The sequence below is a fragment of the Enhydra lutris genome, unplaced genomic scaffold (genome assembly GCF_002288905.1).
Source record: "Enhydra lutris kenyoni isolate GAN:26980312 unplaced genomic scaffold, ASM228890v2 scaffoldscaffold22, whole genome shotgun sequence".
Classification (NCBI taxonomy): Eukaryota; Metazoa; Chordata; class Mammalia; order Carnivora; family Mustelidae; genus Enhydra; species Enhydra lutris.
The window spans coordinates 2,732,117-2,751,717 of NW_019154106.1; the positions used below are offsets into that span (position 1 = coordinate 2,732,117).

The 19,601-nt window shown below is 57.5% G+C and overlaps 1 protein-coding gene across 1 annotated transcript in view; it reads left to right on the forward strand.

Moving 5' to 3' along the window:
• Positions 1-10,699: 10,699 nt before the first annotated feature.
• Positions 10,700-19,601, forward strand: part of LOC111150006 (SH3 and multiple ankyrin repeat domains 2) — a 397,663-nt gene continuing 388,761 nt past the window's right edge. Inside the window, exon 1 of the mRNA XM_022507316.1 lies at positions 10,700-10,906. Coding sequence (XP_022363024.1) covers positions 10,700-10,906 — 207 coding nt within the window. The remainder of the gene's footprint in view (positions 10,907-19,601) is intronic.

Here is a 19,601-nt window from a genome sequence, read left to right on the forward strand (position 1 = left end):
GTCGGGTGCATCTGTACAGCTGCCTGGGGAGGCGCACGCTCCCTGCTGAGGCCTCTGGCGATGCCCACGTCCTGTCTGAAGTGGTTCTTCCACTCCCGGGAACTTTGACTGAGAAAGCCGATGGAAACACAGGGCAAGGTGCTTAAAAGATGGCTTCTTTCCACCAAAGTTGCGGGAGAGAGCTCACGTTTGCACCCGTAGTGCCTGCCCCTTTCTGGGTGTTGAGGCCTGTCTTGGGCGCCCTTCCTGGTGGCAGGATGGTGTGCACGGTGGCGGTGGCGGCTGCTTGTGTTTCGGGAGCGGCCCGCGTGCCGGCGCATAGGGCTGTGCTGGGCATCCTGACAACCGCTTGCTCCTTGGGGTCACTGCTCAGTGATGACCTTCCTCTTACTGGAGCCTCGGGTGCCCCCGGGGGTGCTCCCCTCACGCCCACCGCTGCAGCCTCGGGCCGGCCCCCCAGCAGGGGCAGGGGCCTCGAGAGTGGAGGTGGGACTTCCCTGGCTGTCTAGATGGAATTTTCATGCCCACCCCAATGCCCTGTGGACCCCAGTGAGATGTTAGGAGATAGGGCCTTCCAGCAGGTGATTAAGGTCAAGTGACACCATCATGGGGATGGGACCCCGATACTGGAGGGTTAACGTCCGTGTAAGAAGAGACCCGGAGGCTTCCCTCCCTCCTCGAGAGGGCACAGCGAGAGTGCCCCGCTCGCAGCTTGGAAGGGGGTCGTCACCAGGAGGAGACCACAGCCACCTGCCCCGATCTCTGACTTCTGGCCTCAGGGGCTGTGGGAGATAAGTGTCTGTTGTGTAAGCCCCGAGTCCAAGGTATCTTGTTACAGCTCTGGGCAGAGACCCCGAGCCTCGTCCCAGGCCGGTCCAGCGGAACCCCTGGGTGTTACCGGGCTCCTTCTCTCCTGCAGCTTCCCCATGACTGTACGCACGGTCAGGGTCCGGGCCGTGGTCTCCCCTGAGTGCTAGGTGTGGGGGGCGGTCAGTACCCCTCCCCGGCTGGTCTGTCCTGATGTTCCGGGCTGCGGCGGGAGCACACGCTGAGCCCCCCCGCCCAGCCACGTGCTTTCTGTCTAAAATGACACATCAAGCTACCAAGCTGTTAGAGAAAATACGTTTTCACCTGCTTTCATAAAGACAAAATTTTGAAAGTGTGAAGACAGACCATTTCAGGTGAGCGATGGCTGGCATTATTCCAGATATGCCTGAATTATTATTATTATATCACGCACCTGGGTACTGGGTTGAGACCCAACAGTCTCTGGGAAATAATGAGAGAAAGACCGTTTTGTTAGTTATTACCTATTCTGGAAAATGTATTTGTCTTGCCTTTTGTTTAGCAAAGTGACTATGCACGTTATTCTAATGTGGGTTTTCTTGTAATTTATGTTCCATTGAGAACGTAATCTAAATAGTTAAAAACGTGCTATATTAACACGTGTGGGTGGATTTTCACACAAATAACAATCAAAATAAATCTCAGCGTCATTCAAAAGATTCCAACAAGGACAGCCCCTGAAAGATCTCAGATTACCCATTAAAAGTCAAAACACAGATTACAATTCATGAACGTTATAATTTCAAATCACAGTCCTTTAAAACAGAAACACTTAAATTCAGTTTTCTGAAAAATTAGTTTCATTGACTATTTCTCTGGGCTTAAAACAAGCCACACGATTCCGCCGCTCAGCCGTCCGTGCGGAGAATCGGCATCTCCCTGCCCACGCGTTCTGCTTAGAGTTCGGTAGACACCGGAGGCCCGGGGATGGTTTGGTGCCGTCCGATGTCCCTGAGACAGCCGGGGTGGACCCAGGGCCACCTTGGAGGTGCTGCAGCCCCAGACCACTGCCAGGGAACCCACACCGGGATAGCGCGAGGCAGGTGACCGGCTCAGTCTCCAGTGGGTACAAACACGACCACTGTGGTCTAGTAAGTGTACAGTAGAGCATGTGTCTAAGAAACCATGTGCAAGTCTTAGTGAAAAATTACTTTGTTGCTCAGAAATGCTGAGCACCCTCTGAGCTCTTGGTGATCCTGATCAGTGATCACAGATCAGACAGACAGAATCGTAATGAACATTTGGAAATGTGGCGAGAATTAACCACAGTGTGACACAGAGACACAAAACGAGCAAATGTGGTTGGAAAAACGGCGCTGGTAGGCTTGCTGGATGCAGACCTGCAGACCCACCGTGTGTAAGGTACAGAGCGTCCACGTAGCACCACGAAGCAAAGCATGGCGACAGGAGGTGCGCCTGTATCAGCTTCTGGGACCAGAGGTTTCGGAAGGGAAGTCGGAACCGTCCTTGTGGCAGGGGGGCGTTGTGGACCTTCGTTGGCTGGTCTCCTATCTGAGCACTTCCCTGGCTCACACTGTCCTGCCTTTTCTCCGGTCCATCTGTCTGTCCATCTGTCCCTGCAGTGTGGGAGGAGGTGGAGGAGACGGGTGGCAGCAGGTGTGACAGGAAGGTGGCTCCATGCTTGTGGCCTGCACTGGGCCCTGAGGGCTGGGGTGGGGGGTGGGAGTGGCTGGGTGTTGGGGCGGCCAGGGGAGGCCATTCCAGGGGCACTGCTCACAGATAAGAAGTCTCTGCTCCTGGGAGAAGCCGGATGACAGCGTCAGAGCTGTCACCCATTCCCAGCCCTGGCCGAGCACCTGCACCTCCTGCGGCACGTGAAAGACAGCCTCCTGCTCCAGGTCCCAGGTGGGGCTGGGAGCCCCGGGACAGGCTGAGCTTAGGAGTCCCAGGGATGGACATCTCCGGGACCGTGGATGGTGCGGTGGGGTTTGACCAGGCTGCTGAGAGCTGGCTGTCATGCTTGGTGTTTGCACACCGTTGTCCACTCAGGGAAGGGCCGTCCCAGGGGATGGAGCTGGGGCGTGGGGCCTCGGGCGTCCTGGGAGCCTGCAGAAGCGTCTCCACCAGGAGCTTGGCACAGCAGCTTTAAACTCCCCTCCAGACCCTCTCTTAGCAAAATCAAAGTCATGGGTGCAGAGGACACCTGGATTCCCGCAGCCGCGACAATAATAAGAATTAAAGAAAACTCGTCCTGAGTTTAAACACTGTCATTACGGGGAACGGCAGGACTGGGGGAGCTGCAGCCCCACCCCACAGGGCGGCAGGTGTCCCGAGCGAGTAACAAGGTATGTGGGGGGAGGCCCACCCTGCCTGGAGTGTCTGATGCTGGGCCGGGGCCCCAAAAGCTGGCCAGAGCCCAGCGCGGGTTTGGAGACTGTAAAAGCATTTTCATAAGCAGACACCTGCTAGTTTTCAGATCTCTGTGACATTCCATTTCCCCCTAGAAATCTCAGAGCTCTGTAATTTTGTATGATGTACCCAGTTCCCAGACTCCGTAATTGAACTTGGCTGCTGGTAACCGATTGTCTAGCAGGTGTGTCCGCCCCACGCAAGGCCCCACAGACCGCGCTGCCCGAGCCAGAGCCGCCTAGGGGAGCCGGCCTTGCCGCCAGCTTTCCATGGTGGCAGGTCAGCGTGTACCCGGCCAGAGGACCCAGGCCACGCTGCCTTCTCGGGGCATCCCCAGTGCACCTGCTGGCCAGAGATCACTGCAGGGAGCCCAACTAGGGGCTGGGCCCGGGACGAGCTCCTGGCTCCCCAGGCCGCCCTATCCCTCTGAGCCATGGAACCCTGTTTGGATTTTACATTTCATCTCCGATCCCGAGTAGAACCGGTTGGTGAGAGTCAGAGACTAGGCGCTAGCTGAACTTTTCCCTCGTGGGTCAGGGTCCAAGGGAGAAAAGGCAGGAAGCTTGCGTGGAGAAGGAGTTGAACAATAATACATTTGTTCACTGAGCGGGAGCGGAGGGAGCACGTGGGACTCTGTCCTGCCAGTTCGGCTTCCTGTGCACCTATGACTGCACAGGTCATTGCATTAAGGTCAATGCATTAAAAAAATATCCAAACATATGCATCAATGCGAATAGTTTGTCTTCTGCCCGCTGCCCTCCTTCAGCCTTCCTGTTGAAGATGGTGTGCTTGGTGCCCAGACGGGGGGGTGACTTGACCCAAGTTCCCCTTCCCCGGGCTGTACCCTCCTTTCCCCTTCAAAGCTCCCTGCTTACAGGGCGTGTTGTCTTGGAGGTTTCCCGGGAGGGGCTCCAAGGGCAGGTCTGCTGTCTGCCTTGCTGAGTAGGGCCTGTCCTGTCCCTCCCTCAAAGCCTCAGGAAGGACTGGGGGCCATGTCCTGTACCGGCTACCCCTTATCTCTAGGTCAGGAGCAATAGTGACCCCCTCTGCCCATGTTCTGTGAGAGCATTGGCCCTTCCAGAAACATCCACCGTGCCCGGGACCCCACCGGGTGCCCCTCGGCCTCCCCTGCCCGTCTCCTTTCAGAGTTTGGAGTAGACTTAGTTCATCAGGGGCTTGTGTTGGAAAAACCATTGCAGACCTTAGGTCATCATCATTGCAGTTTTAAAAAGTTACTTTTTTTTTTTTTTTTAAAGATTTTATTTATTTGATGCAGAGAGAGAGAGAGAGAGATCACGACTAGGCAGAGAGAAAGGGGGAAGCAGGCTCCCCGCTGAGCGGAGAGCCCGATGTGGGGCTCGATCCCAGGACCCTGAGATCATGACCTGAGCCGAAGGCAGAGGCTTAATCCACTGAGCCACCCAGGCACCCCTAAAAAGTTACTTTTAATTAAAAGCATTATCACCCTATAGAAAGATAGGAAAACAGAACAACAACTCTATGTCCACCATCAGAATGAGACATTTTACGAGTTTGCCGTGTTTTCACATTTAGCTTTTCCATTTTTCTCTACTGAAATACCGTCTCTCCGGGGACGTTCAGCCTAGCTGCCAGCAGCGTCCTGTCACCGTCCTCCCTCGCGAGCTGCGGTTCCGCACCCGGGTCTGTGGGTCGCTACGGCCGCGGTCATCGGGTTGCCGCTCTGTCGCTACGGCCGCGGTCATCGGGGTTGCCGCTCTGTCGCTACGGCCGCGGTCATCGGGGTTGCCGCTCTGTCGCTACGGCCGCGGTCATCGGGTTGTCGCTCTGTCGCTACGGCCGCGGTCATCGGGGTTGCCGCTCTGTCACTACGGCCGCGGTCATCGGGGTTACTGCTCTGTGCACAAGAAGCTTCGCGTCAGCATCTCGTTTGCTCTGGGGCGAGTGTGTGTGCTGGGGATTAGTTCTCCGCACACTAGCTGGGCCGTGGCGGCTGGACAGGGGGGTTCACGGGCAGGTGCGGCTCCGGCTCTGAGTCAAGAGGAAGGAGGGTCTGTGTAGCTGGGGGCATCAGGCCTCACCGAGGCTGGAGCCCCAGGCTTGATGGAAGGATGTTGGGGGACCAGGGAGAGACGGTCAGCTGGAGGGGCTGCTGCCCACAGGTGGCAGGAGGTAGACAACAGCCCTCGTTTATCCTCAGATGCAGCGGGCATGGAAGCGGGGAGCTTTTGCAGGACGGTGGTTACAGAGACAACCTGGTTAGACGGCGATTCCCCTCGCCTTCCCGGGCTGCCCTTCTCTATCCCCCCACCCCCCTTTCGCTGCAGCCTCATGCCCATGGCGCAGACCGCGCCTGTGACAGCCCGGTTGCCTCCAGAGCTCAGCACCAGTTCCTCCAGGTCCAGTAGGGGCCGCCCCAGCCCCGAGTTGCAGTGTCTGTGCGCGGACCCCGTGCAGCCCCCCGGGGGGGTGGGTCTCACTACCTTGAGGATGAGTGAATCGTAGACATCTGAGGGCATGGCATGGGCGAGTAGTCACCGAGTCCTGGGGCCAGGGTGACACAGATGAGGGTGCTGTTGGGAGAGTCCACTGGAGTAAAAACCCCGTTCTGCCCCTGTACATGTGTGTGTGTGTTTATTAAAACAGAGCCAGTGGGACCCCGACATTTTGTCTGCGATCTCCCCGGGCCTGCAGCGCTAGCCCGATGAAGTCCACTGCAGCTGTGGGCACTTGGTTTGGTTTTGTTTTTCTGTGCGTCTCATGTCCCAGGTCAGCTCTGGCGTTCCCGGTGGCAGTGGAAGCGGTGAGTGGGAAATCTAGCTGCCCCCCGTGCCCCCACCAGCCGAGGTGCGAGGGCCTTCGGCAGCCAGTTCAAGACCTTGTGTTTCCCTGGAACACGACAGCCGTAAAATACGGAGCCTTTGTGAAAATGGCCTTTACTGGCGTTCCTTCTGTTTTTCCTTGTTCACAGGCACCCCGGGGTGGGCGGGTGAGAAAACAGGCTCTGGGGGGGTCATTGTACTTTACCGACCTGTTTTTGTAGCTCCCCCCCCGCCCCACCCAGAGGCCGGTGATGTCAAAGTGTTTGCCAGGGGCAGCGGGTAACCTTCCCTCCTCCGACCTGGCAGTGACTTTTCCGACGGGGGCTGGGTTTCGTGACACAGCTGTCTTCAGAGCCTGCCTGTCCCCCACCCCCGACAAAATGCAGGACACCTAGTCCTGTTTGAACTTCCACAAACGATGAATGATTTTTTTAGTGTAAGTACGTCCCATCCGATATTTGGGAAATACGATAAAATGTATTCGTGGTTTATCTGAAATGCAGATGTGGCCGGTGCCTTCTCTCTCACGTGGCCCTGGTGACCTGGGCCTGGGAGTCCTGCCCAGGAGTTAATAATTAAATGTTTTCCCAGGGCTTTGCTGTTCCCACGGGTCTGCTGGTCTCATTGCTCAAGCCCCTGATTAAGGTCAGGACCTTCTGCTCAGGTCTCTGCCTGGGCTCCCGGGCTGTCCTGCAAAGGACCAGCTTGCATGTGGCCTCCTCTTCCTCCTTGGACTCGTCCAGTGGGGCCTTTTGCCCCCGCACTTTGGTGGCAGACATGTCCCTTCATGACCATCACCCCCCAGCCGCTGCAGTGGGCTGCAGTGGGGTGTGGTGGTGGGGCCACCTGCGGAGATCCGTGGGTCGCACGAGCAGCTAGGACATGGGAGCCCTTCCTTTTTGGGTTGTCAGGTCTGTTTCTGGAGCTGAGTTTGAGTTTAACTGGGCATGACCGTCCTCCAATCCTTTCCCGCCCCCTTTAGTTTTCTGGAAATGAAACCCTCCTGGGGGTTATGCGCCTTTCACAGTTCAGACCTGTGTGTCCACGACGGGTCACCAGTGCCACAAGCCCAGCTGCAGACGTGTCATGTGGTTAGTGATGTGACCATTAAAGACAACGAATTCCTGACGATCATCCTCTCCAAGCATCTGCCTGGAGTCTGCCCCCCCGGGAAGCTGCCGGCAGATCGGGCACACGGTGGGCACTCGTGCACGCCGGCTGAGGCTGCGTCTGCCACGCTGTCCGGCCGTCTCGGGGCCTGTGCTTTGGCTCCTCTGCCCACGTCTCCCTGTCCACTGAGCACCCGCGGTGCCCCCAGTGCTCGGGGGGTGGGCGCTGGCAATGAATAAACAGAGACCCAGTGCACACGGACCCCGAAATGCTGCCTGAGCGAGAGGACCCGGGACACGGAGCACATCGAGGCTGTGGGGGGTTTTGAGAGAAAGAGCCGGGGCGGGCAGACACGGCAAGCAATGGGTTTCTTAGGTTTCAGGCCAGATGTGCTATTTCGAAGTGGGGGTGGCGTGCATGGCCGGGGGGGCACTGTGTGTCCTCTGGGAAGTAACCACGGGGCTCGGAGCATCCCATTTGCTCTTGGATTGTCTCAGACGTGCAAGGCCACGCACGATGTGGTGGGGCCCGTGCTGTGCCGCGTTCTGCTGGGAGCTGGCCACCTGCCCATCTTCCAGGTGCAAACACCAAGCCCTGCGCCGCCCTGAGCGGGAGCTTTCCGGAGCCGGCGCCCATCCTCCTTGGGAAGAGCTGGTGGACCCAGTGTGCCCGGAATGGCCTCGTTAGCCCCCACCTGCACCCGGCATCCCCTGATGGGTCACTCCTCATTAGAGAGGGATCCCCTCCTGTGAGTGCGAGGCCACCTTCTCTGGGTCCCCTCTGCGTCCCCTGGTCCCTGCTGGGTTCAGAAGAGGCACAGACAGGTGATGAGGAGGGAAGACGTGGTTCTTTATCGGAGCAGAGGGTGCTCTGGGCCAACTTACCCCCGTCCGGACGGGAAGAAGCCACTGGAGGCCCCCCGTGGGGGACCTCATGCCTGTGTCCATGCTGACGGCTGAGGCGGTGAGCGGCGCGCCTCTCCCGCTGTCCGTCACGCCCAGGAGAGGGCAGGTTTGTGTCTCCACGCCCCCCGGGCTGCAGCCTGTGCTCCCTCTTGAAGGGGCTGCCTGGTGCTTCTCCTTACGGTCCCTGGGGGAGCTTCCAGGGGCAGCGTCACAGCCCAGTTCTTTCAGAAATTCTCATGCTGGTGTTTTCGTAAAGCCTCCCCAAGTAACTTCGGCGGCCAGGATGAAGAACCAGGGTTCTAGAGGGTACCGCTCCTTGGAACCTGGGAGGTAGTTGCAAATAATTACACGTATGCAATTCTGTAACGTATTTACAAGTGAACGTTTGTTATTTATCGTAACGTTGCAATTAGACACGATACAGAAATAATTATACATTGTTACAGTAGCTCTATGTGGTCACTGTACTGTGTCATATGTTACAGAGTCTTTGCGTAGCGTACGAGGAGCACGTGGCTAGCCACTACAGCCAGGCAGGTGGGGACCCTGCTCAGACGGAGCCAGGAGCACCCAGACCCTCTCCCCAGCCACCGCTGTCTTGTCCCCCGCCAGAGTTTGCATTCCTCTGATTGAGAAAGCATGAAGTTGAGCTCACAAAGGCGGCTGGCTGTGAATACAGAAAAGACCCCTGGCTCTGAAATTTTAATTCGGAATCACGCGGGGGTTAGCTTTGGAGATTTTAATTGGAAAAAAAGATAATCTTCCCGGGTGACTTGGAGGATCTGCTCTTTGAGATGTGACTGGCCCGGTGACCCCTCGCAGGGGGTCTCGAAGGAGGCAGAGGTATGAGTGAACGGATGGATCTGTTGTCAGGCTCTCACGCACGGCGGGAGGACTGGGAAAGGGACTGATACCAAGGAGGGGAGCCTGAGGTGCACCTGGAAAGGGCATGCTGGGGGAGGGGTGGTTGCTGGCATTCATCCCTGCCCCTGGGTGTTACGGGGCTGTCCCCAGCATTGTCAGAGCTTTCTGATGGTCACCATAAACCAGAAATCTGGGTTTGCATAGATATTTAAAACCTCGTGCAGGCCAAAAACACTGTCTGTGGGTTCCACGATCTTGGTCCTTTCTCCAAAGACGGTGCAGATGCTCTTGGCAGCAAGGGAGCCCCGACCCTGGTCATGGTCTTGCCTTTTGCTTTGTTATGTTAGGCTTTGTGTGCACCTGGGTGTCTGGTGAGCCCTGGAAGGTCTGGGGTGCAGATGGGAGCGCCCCCCAGTGGCTGCCAGCCTCCCCGGACTGGCCCCGTGGGCAGAGCCGCGGGATGCTTCCAGCTCTGGCGGGCGCTTGCTGAACTTAAATAGAACTCTGGAAATAAAACAGTGGGTGTCCATTTTCCCACGATGAACACAGAATTGTCGCTGGGTGAACCATGCCCCACCTGGGACTTTTCTGGGCCTCCCCCGGTCACGAAACATGGGAGTTTGCTGGGCCTAGAGCCTGGGGCAGGTGCACAGGTGAGCTCCTCCCTCCCCCTCCCTCCCGTAGATGGCTGGATATCTGTTTGGGGGGGGGGGTCCTCCGTGTGTAGGGGACTCATTCCTCGCAGCTGTGCCTTCTGTGGGAGGATGCCGTGACTTAACCAGACAGTCTGTCAGCGATCGGGGTGACCTCCATCCCTGGTTGCTCAGGACAGCCCGTCTTGCAGGGCACACCCCTGCCCACTTTCCATGTGAACAGGGTCTTGACTTCCTTTACAGAGTTCACGAAGATGTGGACTTGCTGCTTTGGGACAGCATGCTCTCTGTCAGCCCCCCCCCACATCCCTGGCTCACACCAGCTCGTATCCTAACCTCTCCTGACCCCTGCCCACAGAGACGGGGGTGTCACTGGGCAGCATGCTCCCGGGGTTATGCCATGTCCTCCTTCGTCCTTCCCATCAGCCGCAGTTGGCATCCTGAGCTGGTCTTTGCTGGGGAACTAGACTTAATGATGGGGAAGCCACACTCCCAGCCACCACAGACTCTTGGGGACCCCTGAGTCTCCCCCAAGTCAGCCTGCTCATGGCTTTGGGCTCTGCCGGACTCCTGGGCCCTGGGACTATCTCCCTTCTGAGTCTGGCCCTGTCGTTTGCCTTTCTGTTCTGTTTTTACATGTTCCCCATCATTACTCTGTGTTGAGGCAGAGCGGTTATGGAACCACGAACTGGTACTGTTCTGACCCGCAGCTTGCGTTTCTTCCTCTCCTGCTGCCCTGCCTTCAAAGAAAAACAGAAGGGACCTTCTCTTCTTGCCTTGGAAGGCTTCAGGCTGCCCCTGTGGCCCTTTGGTGAATCCCTGTAGGCTATGGTCTTGGCCACGGCTGGTTAGGGCTCCATGTGCTTGCGGTGTTGCCCAACTCGGGGGCCAGAGCCTGCAGGTCCCTGTCCCGGCCATGGCTGCCTTCAGGTCCGGGCTCTGGGGGCAGCCCAGGGAGGGAGGTGTGCTGTGTTCTCCCTACCTCTAGAGGCCCGTGCGTCACGCTCCACAGCTCTGCCGGCTGTCGCACCAGCAGGTGCAACCGTGAACCTGAGACGTCGGTCTCCATCGAGCCCTGGGGTTTCTGTGTGCAGTTTTCCCATGCCCCGGTTGTGTTTCTTCTCCCCCTCCTCACAGACGCTGGGCAGCCATGCCGCGCAGCCCGACCTCCAGCGAGGACGAGATGGCTCAGAGCTTCTCCGACTACTCGGTAGGGTCAGAGTCGGACAGCTCTAAAGAAGAAACCATCTATGACACCATCCGGGCCACAGCAGAGAAGCCCAGCACTGCCAGGACGGAGGAGAGCCAAGGCAACACGCTGGTCATCCGTATCCTCATCCAGGACCTGCAGCAGACGGTAGGCCCTGTTCGTCCCAGTGCAGCATGACCTCCAGGGCACCTGGGTCACCTTCCGCACGGCCTGTCCTGGCGGCGTCCCGCACGTCGTGCACCTGCCCCGCCCTCCCCTCCTTCCCGTCACCTGCACCTTTGCCTGCCTCCTAGCGTGCTGCGGCGCCTCGGTCCACTTACTGAGCTCCTGTTACGGGCGGGGCAGAGGCCAGACCTCGAGGGCTCAGGGACCAGCCTTGGGGAGGAGCTGCAGGATTTTCTCCCACGCTGCTCCTGGCTTGCGGGCTGGGTTCCCTGTTTCAGGGCCAGCGGCCACGTGCCCATGGGCCTCTCCGTACCTGCCTTCATCCCCGGTGCTCTCCTCGTTGTCCGCCGTGATGTTCTTGGGCGTTCCCTCATGGTGTGACCGCTTGGACCCGTTCTGTCCTGTCCCTCGGAATTCCTGACGGACCATGGTGGAGGTTCCGGCTTCTCCGTCCTCAACTCGACAATTATTCTTTTGAGCCACTGGTTCCTTGTCTCTCTTTTTCTTTTTATCAGGTTTTGTGGTTTCTTCTTCTCCTCTTGTAGATCTTCCTTCTTTTACCTGGGTCGCGTCCTTTCCTGCTGGACGTGCCATCTGGTTTCCGCCTCCCTCCTCTCCTCCCGCTCACCTTCATCATTTCCGGGCTGTTCCGACTCGGCTTGGACAGCTGCCCGCCGCGTGCTGTCCCTCCGTCGCTCTGACTGTGTGGGGCGAGCTCTCCTCAGCTCCCTCCCGCCCCGATGCCGAGTGTCCCGCAGACACAGTCCCTCTGTGGGAAACCCGGGTCCCGGGTCGGCGCCCGCGCGTCCTTTGGGAACGCCCTGTGTGCTGCCGCGGGCCGGATGTCACTTCCCTGAGTCGGTGAAACAGCCCGAGCCGGGCAGCCCTGGCGAGCAGTCCTTCTGGGCGTGGTGTCACACAGAGTGAGCGAGCCTGTAACCAGCGTGGACGAGGAGGCGGGACGTCACCCACCCCACACCCCCACCGACGCCCTCCTGGTGCCAGCAGATGGGAAGGATCAGGCGGCCTGGGACGCTCGGCCTGGAGCCTCTGAGCCTGCCACTGGCTGGTGTTGGACGTGGTCACTTGCTGCCGCGTTGGCTCCTGTAGCTTGTTGTCACCAGAGAAGGCGGCCCGTGGACGGCCTCACAGAGGGCATGGCACGGCGGCCGGTGCGTCCGAGATGGATTGGAGTCAACCTCCCTGCTGTCCGCCCTGTGTTTTGGGGAACGGCACCGAAAGGTCTTGAGCCTAGGGCCCACCTGCGGGCGTGAAGTGAGCCGGTGCAGACCGGGCGTGCAGCTTGGGCCAGGGGACAGCAGGGGCCCATGAGCATCTGTTACCTCCGTCAGTGTCCTTGCTCCGAGCCAGCGCTGCCCACACCTGGGGGGCGCCCACACCGACAACAGACAGAGAGACTGTTTTGCCATCGTGGCTGTTGAGATGCCCCACGGGTAGTGAGTAAGAACGTGGGACGTTGGAAAAGTCACCACGATGCGTGACATCATGCGGGTCTTGTGAGTACAGGGTCGCGGGAGCTGGCCTGGAAGCCTGTGTCCCTCCCTGGCCTGTCGTGACCTCTTCTTGGCAGGGGGCGTGGTGGATTCTGTCCACCGTGCCAGAGGCTTCGGGAACCTGTCGGGTATTACCGACGGAGAGACACCTGTTCCCCAGGCCCACGGCTACGAAGGCCTGCCAGGGGTTTTGTCTCTGCTCCCGGGAGCGTAATTGTTTCCAGAACCTTCTAAAGATCACCTCTCTTCACTTTGTTAAGACAAACAAAGCCCCTGGAGGCTGAGGCCAGCACTCCCACGGGCATGAACCCCGGCAACAAAGTAGCCATTGTTCCCGTGTGTGGGCCCTTGCCAGGGTGAGTCCTGGAGCCAGGGACGCGAGACGGACCCTGGAATCTCGCCCGGGGCCAGTTTCTCACCCCTGTGTCAGCCCGCCCAAGGGGAGATGATGTCTTGAGGAGCCGGGAGGCTGTCCCTCTCCTGTCCCTGGTGCGTTCCCCGCCCCCCAGATGCCATCAGGAACTCTCTCTTCTTTAAGTGACTGCTGTTTTGAGCCTCACCCCTCCAGTGGGAGGAATTTTGCAGCTCTGAGTGGGAGCGTCCGGGAGGCCTCCTGGAAGCCTGCGGAGCCGAGTCCTCCCCCGGCGGGGTTCACAGGGCCATGCGGGAATGGCACACGCCCATGCCGCACACGCAGGGAGGGCTCAGTGTGGGGCCGAGCGCAGAACGGGCCGGCAAGCCGGGCCTTGCTAGCGAGTGGCGCGCGTGGAAGTCAGTACAAACGCAGTTCTTCTGTTATCGTGGTTCTGCGAGAAGTGGGAGCTGAGCGGGCCCCGGGCGCCCGGCAATCCGGTTTCTAACGCGCCTCGCGTGGCCCATCGCGGAGAAGGTGGGCGGAACCCATGACGGGGCCTCCTTGGGCGCACAGCGCCAGCCCCTGTGCCCACCCCCACCCAGGGCTTGCCCCGAGTCGCTCAGCGGCAGCGGTTGGCCCCGTGTGCATTGGGCCCAGCGTGACCCGTGCAAACCCGTGCCACGGAGGTGCAGGGACAGGCCACCTCCCGGCAGGAGCTCTGGGAGAACGAGTCTCTCCTCCTTCCCGTTGCCGATGCTTCTGTTTATTACGTGTCTTCAGCTTTGGTATTTGATTTAGGAGGAAGCGTCTGAGCTGCAATCCCGACCCCCTTAGGGATAACGTATTGCGGTTCCTCTGTCCTCCCTGTCTCGCTCACACTCTCAGACTTCTCCCCCAGAGCAGCCGCCTGCCCCGTCCACACGGGGCCCGCCTCCCGGCCGCACATGTCAGTGGATGGGGACACTTCGCCATCTATCATTTGCTTTCACGTGGCCTGTCGGACGTACTTGGTTTCCAGGTGACCTTGGCCTTCTGCTATCACTGAGGATCACAGTAGAGCCAGGCAGAGAGCCCCCCCTCCACCTTCTGTCACAGACGTCGCTGTATTTGGCCCTACCCGAGGTCTTCCGCGACATCCAGTGTTGGGACTCCTTCACCTGTCTTGGCGATCTCTGAGCCCCCTCCTTGTTTGGTAGCTGAGAATCAAGCCCCTGTCGCTCCCTCTTGGCCTCTCGTTGTACAGAGACCGTCCATCGTGAGAGAAGGTTCCGGAAGGCCTGGGCAGGAATGACTGGCTGCCTTGAAGAGCTCCATTGGAGCACGGTGCAGGGCACACACTGCTGTTGACTCTGGCCCCCGGGCAGCGAGCTGTGTCTGTCTTCTTGTAGGAGTTCACAGGGTCCAGGCTTCTGGGAACGAGTCACCTCCCAGTTCCCCTCCCCCGGAGGTTTGTCTTAGGACCGTCTTTCCAGAGGGTCTGTGGGTTGGGTATCCCCCTAGCCTTGCTCTCTGCAGCATCCTGGCCCCGGGTGGCCGAGCGGCGTGGGGGAGGCATGGGTGGGCTGGGCCTGGCTCCCTTGCCCCTCTCCACCAGGGACTCGTCTCCCATCAAACCAGAGTCCTTTTCCTGGAATCGCTCCTCTCCCCGGTGACCTCGCCACCTTCTGCTCACCTCTCACGTGAAGCTCCGGAGTTCCAGGGCTCACTCCGTACTCTTCCCACACCCAGGGCCTCTGTTACCACGCCCGAGTGAAGGACGGCCAGGGCCACGGCCAGGGACCCATCTCGCATGCAGCGCTGACCTCCCATCCCAGGGGCGGGGCTCACTCTCCCTTGACACCTCCTCAGTGAAAACTCACGTTGCCTGGAAGGGATGCTAGGGCCCTCCCTCCCTCTCTCTGACCTGCACATCTGGTCTCACTGCTGTTCCCTCTCTCAGTTACTGGTTAACTTAAAAAAAAAAGAAACAGCAACTTTATTGAGGTCTAATTTACAAGACATAGAGTTCACCCCAGCTCTCCCGTCCATCTCTGTGACTGTGTTCTCCACGCTGCCCTCTTGTCCCTGGACCGGCAGAGCCCACACAGCATCCCAGGTGACTGCTTGCTGTGAACACAGTCCCACCCCGTCCCTCAACCTCCCCCAGGTGCTCCTGCAGTTTCAAGGTTAAAGATCAGATACCAACACAGCACCCCGCCCCCGCCCCACTGATCCCCGCGGGTGTCCTCACGGCCCGCACTTCTGGCGACGCTGCACGGCCGTGATCCCGCAGGTGCGTGCTCGGTGACTATGTGGCCAGCGTCTCCGTCCACCAGCGCTCTGTCCTGTCCACCCTTGTGCCCCTGCGGCTGGCGCGTCCGTGTCCCCTGAGGGAGTGAATGAAGTCAGTCACCTGCACTCTCGCCACCGGCAGGTGGGGGTGACATTAGAGCAGCTCCCCAGATGATGAGGTTAGTGTCCTGAAGACAGGAGTGTGCTCTGGCTGTTCGAAGGGTCCTTACTTGGGACTGGTGTCGGCAAGTTGCTTTCTGTTTGGTTTGTTTTTAAGATTTCTTTCTTTATTTGAGAGAGAGAGAGACAGTGCTTGCACACTGTGGGGTTGTGGGGAGAGGGAGAGGAAGAAGCAGATTCCCCCTGAGCAGGAGCCCCCACCATGGACCCTGAGGTCCTGACCTGAGATCATGAAACCAAGAGTCAGACGCTTAACTCACTGAGCCACCCAGGCACCTTGGTTCAAGTGTTTTCTTTTCTTTCTTTATTTTTTTAAAGATTTTATTTATTTATTTGAGAGATAGAGTGAGAGAGCACAAGCAGGGGGAGCAGCAGGCAGAGGGAGAAGCAGACTCCCCACGGAGCAGGGAGCCCCACGTGCAGCTCGATCCCAGGACCCCGAGATCGTGACTGAGCTGAAGGCGGAGGCTTAACCGCCTACGCCCCCCGGCGCCCCTGCATCATCAAGTTCTACAATGTGATGCCTGCATCTTGACAGTTTCTCGGTGGAGGGGAAAAAGATTCCTTTCAGAAATTGAGATCTAATTCCCTTTCCGTACAATTTGCCCATTACAAGTTACAATTCAATGAGTTTTAGTGAATTCCCAGGTGAGTACGTCCATGACCACAGTCTTACTTAGCACATTGTCATCACCCCAGAAGGGAAGCCCTACTCATCAGCAGTCAGCCCCATCCCCAGCCCCCGGCCGCCACTCACCTGCCTCTGTCCCTGTGGCTTTCCTTCCTCTGGACATTCCCCACCAGTGGATTCATGCACTGTGTGGGCCGGGAGACAGAGCCACGTTTTCCTCCGTTGACTGCTTCCGCTGGGACCAACACTTACCTCATTGGCGCCTTGAATGCCATCGTTACACAGCCTCACACGTGACCCAGCAGCCCGGCCGGCACAGACGTGAAAAGCTCTTGCGTCAAGAGTTTCGGGTGGGTGGATGGAAGGCTGAATGGAGGGAGGGATGGATATCGTCTTTGGGGCTGCCATTTTGTTTCTAGGTCTCCCCATCCGGGAATGTACTCTGTCCTGCCTGGTTGTTGGGTACCAAAAAGAAATTGGTTTGGGATTTTAGGCTTAATTAGAAAATTACTTGTACATGACCCCGACTTGAGCACATTTTCTGCCCCAAAAGTGAAGTCAAGAGGACCCAGTGGGCCGAAGGAGATGTTGGTGATGATGCTCTTCCTTCAAGAACTTCGAGTCCCTGTGGTGCGGCCCGGGGTTGACTGCTGTCCCACCACGGAGGCCCCTCAGACGCTGAGAAGTACCTTACATCTCGGTTCGACACTCCTTATTTGTTAATATAAGAAAACTAAAAATACAGGTCAAGTCAAAGAATAATGCCATAAATACCAGCGTGTCCATCATGAATAATTGACAGTGGTTAGCATTTTGTCACTCTTTTTTTTTCTTAGAGAGTGTGCAGGGGTGGGGGGCAGAGACAGAGGGAGAAAGAGAATGTTAAGCAGCCTCCACACCCAGTGCCGAGCCCAGTGCGGGACTGGATCTCACGACACTGAGATCATGACCTGAGCAGAAATCCAGCGTCGGACCCTTACCTGACAGAGCCATCCAGGTGCCCTGCATTTTGTCACTTTTTAATTCTAGGCTTAAAACGTTCCTGATAATGTCAGAGTCTCCTCTGTACTCATGCCCAGCCCTTCTCCTCAGAGGCGAACACTGTCACAAATTCAGTGTGACTCCCTCTTGTGTCTTGTTCTCCGTTCGTATGTATTAGTGATCACTGGAGTGTGGGCTTGTGTAAGAAAGAACATATACGCTTGGTATTGCACTGGGCGTGTCATTCATAATTTTTAACATCTGACAGTATATTGTGAGACGTCTTTTCTTTGATATTACTCATTCACCAGTTACCCATTTATCCTTCTGTTCCCCCCTTCCCTCCATCTGTCCACCCATCCATCATCCTTCCATCCATCCCTCCATCCGTCCCTACATCCATCTGTCCCCCTTCCATCCATCCCTCCACCCATCCCTCCATCCACCCATCTACTCATCCATCTATCCACCCCTCCATTCCTCTCTCCTTCCCTCCTTCCCTCCCTCCATTCCTCTCTCCTTCCCTCCTTCCCTTCCTCCATCCACCCATCTTTCCATCTAACCATCTATCCCTCCATCCATCTCTCCATCTGTCCCTTCCTCCCTCCCTCCTTCCATCCCTTTTACATGACAGAAACAGATGGTCTGGATCTTTGATCTGTCCCTTCAGTGACCCTGCTCTCTTTGTAGTGCACGTTTGGATCATTTTTGGGGGAGATGGAGGGCATGGACTCTGGTTTTCTTCGTGGCTTCATTAATGGGTTGCTAAGGCCAAAGAGAGCCCCTCTTGCCTGGCCCCGACTTCCCTCTGCCTCCATTTTCTGCACGACGTGGTGATGATGGTCAAGCTCGTATCCTTAAACGGAGTGGTTTGCACCTCACAGTTTTAATCAGGAAACTAGCGGGTCGTAAGTAGTTTACAATACAGGGGAGGGCTGCGGTGGGGGGAGGCCGTAATCGTGCCGGTTATTATCCATCTCACATGGCAGCTGGCTGGAGGCCGAGACGGGCTTTATTTTCATTTGCATCATTAAAAAAAACAAAAGCCCCAAACCCCTGTTTAACCAGCATCGGTTTTGTGTGGTGTAAGGCTTCCACGCTGCGTCTCCGTTGGTTTTAGGTTAATGTTTTCCATGTGAGCGCGGCCGGCGTGGCTCTCTGGGGTCTCCGTAGCCCCGGTGACGAGTGTCTGAGTTGCTGTGTCCTTCTGCTTCAGCTTCGCCTTAATACCTGCTTAAATCTCTCTGAGAAGATAACATTTGGGGAAGTGGCTTTGGCCTGGAATTACCACACATTCTGTAAAAAAAAGCTTTGTAAATCCCACATTGTGTGGGGAACATTGTGGTTCAAAGGCCGCACTGGGGAGAAGCAGAGCTCGCCTGCTCTCCCCACGTCCCGGGCTGATGAGAATTACCCAGAAGGCGGCAGTGCCAGGGCCCGAACCATCAATATTTAATTTTCTGGGTTAAATCCAAGGCCGCGGAGCTTCTCTTCCCACACCTTCTGTGGTCGGATCTCGGTGACTCCTGCTGCGTCTGCCTCCTGCCCACCCGGTTTTGATTTTGCTCTTCCTGCACTCCCTCTCTGGATGGACAGGGGGTTGTACCCACAGTGTCCGCGCTGTATCTCCCACTGCCTCCCGTCCACTTCTTGGCCCCTGCCTGCTCACCCGTGGCTCCGTGTGCACTGCTGGGACGCCGGGATCGGCAGCCCTGCCTCTCACGGCTGTGGGGGAGCCCTTCTGAGCTTTCCTTGTTCCTCTTTGGGCTCAGGAGTGCTAATGCTAACTTCCAGGAGCACATGAGATGTGGGGGGGGTCAGAAGTTAGGAGCACATGAGATGCGGGGGGTGTCAGGAGCACGTGATCCCCTCCCCCGTCCTCCCCCAACCTGAATGTCCTTTCCGCCACTCTACTTCTGGACCCCCCCTCCTCTCGTTGATGGCTAGCAAAAGGGGAGAATTCACTCGCTTCCAAGGAGGGCACAAGTCACGGACAGACTCCAAGCCAGTGCCTCTGTGTCCCGTCCCCTTGACAATGGCTGAGGACTGCCAGTTAGCCTCTTAAAATGAGCCCCAACACGTGGTTTTCCCACTACTTCCACAGAGCGCCAGACGGTGATGAGGTTTTTAATGTTTGAAAACTCTTACTCTGGTTGGAAAACGAGTCCACACCTACTTCCTGTCCTTCGTTAGTGTTTAAACGTCCACAGTCACCAGCGTGGCCCCGAGACTTCAGCATCCTCAGATCAGGCTGTCTTCCTCAGTCAAGGTCACCCAGCATTGCCTCTTCCCTAGAAATCCCTTATTTGAAGCTTCCTGGGTCAGCTGGGAGAACGTTTCCCTGTTTGCTGGCCCAGGTTCCAGCCTGAGGGGTGTTTGTCCACAGCAAATGCCCTGTTGCGTTTGCACGGCTGCATTTGGAAGTGGCCCGGTCCTGGTTTGGGTCACTTTGGTGCTGGCTAATTCTTGGAGGCGTGCAGATCTGCAATGGTGCACGAGCAGCTCCGAGGGGCTCGAACATGCCTGACTTCACCTTCAGACAGCTCCGGGCGGCTCTTTTTAAACGCACCGTTAAAGGACTGAAAATGACATGAAGTGGGACCCGGAGGAAGTTTTCGGTGCGAAACGCCCTCTGCAACAGGGGATGCCCTTGGAAGCTTGGACTTCTTTCCGAGTATCCTGAGTTCTTGCTGAACGCTGCTGGGGTATTTATTCTCCCTGGGGGCCCTCTCCAGCTCTGCAGGG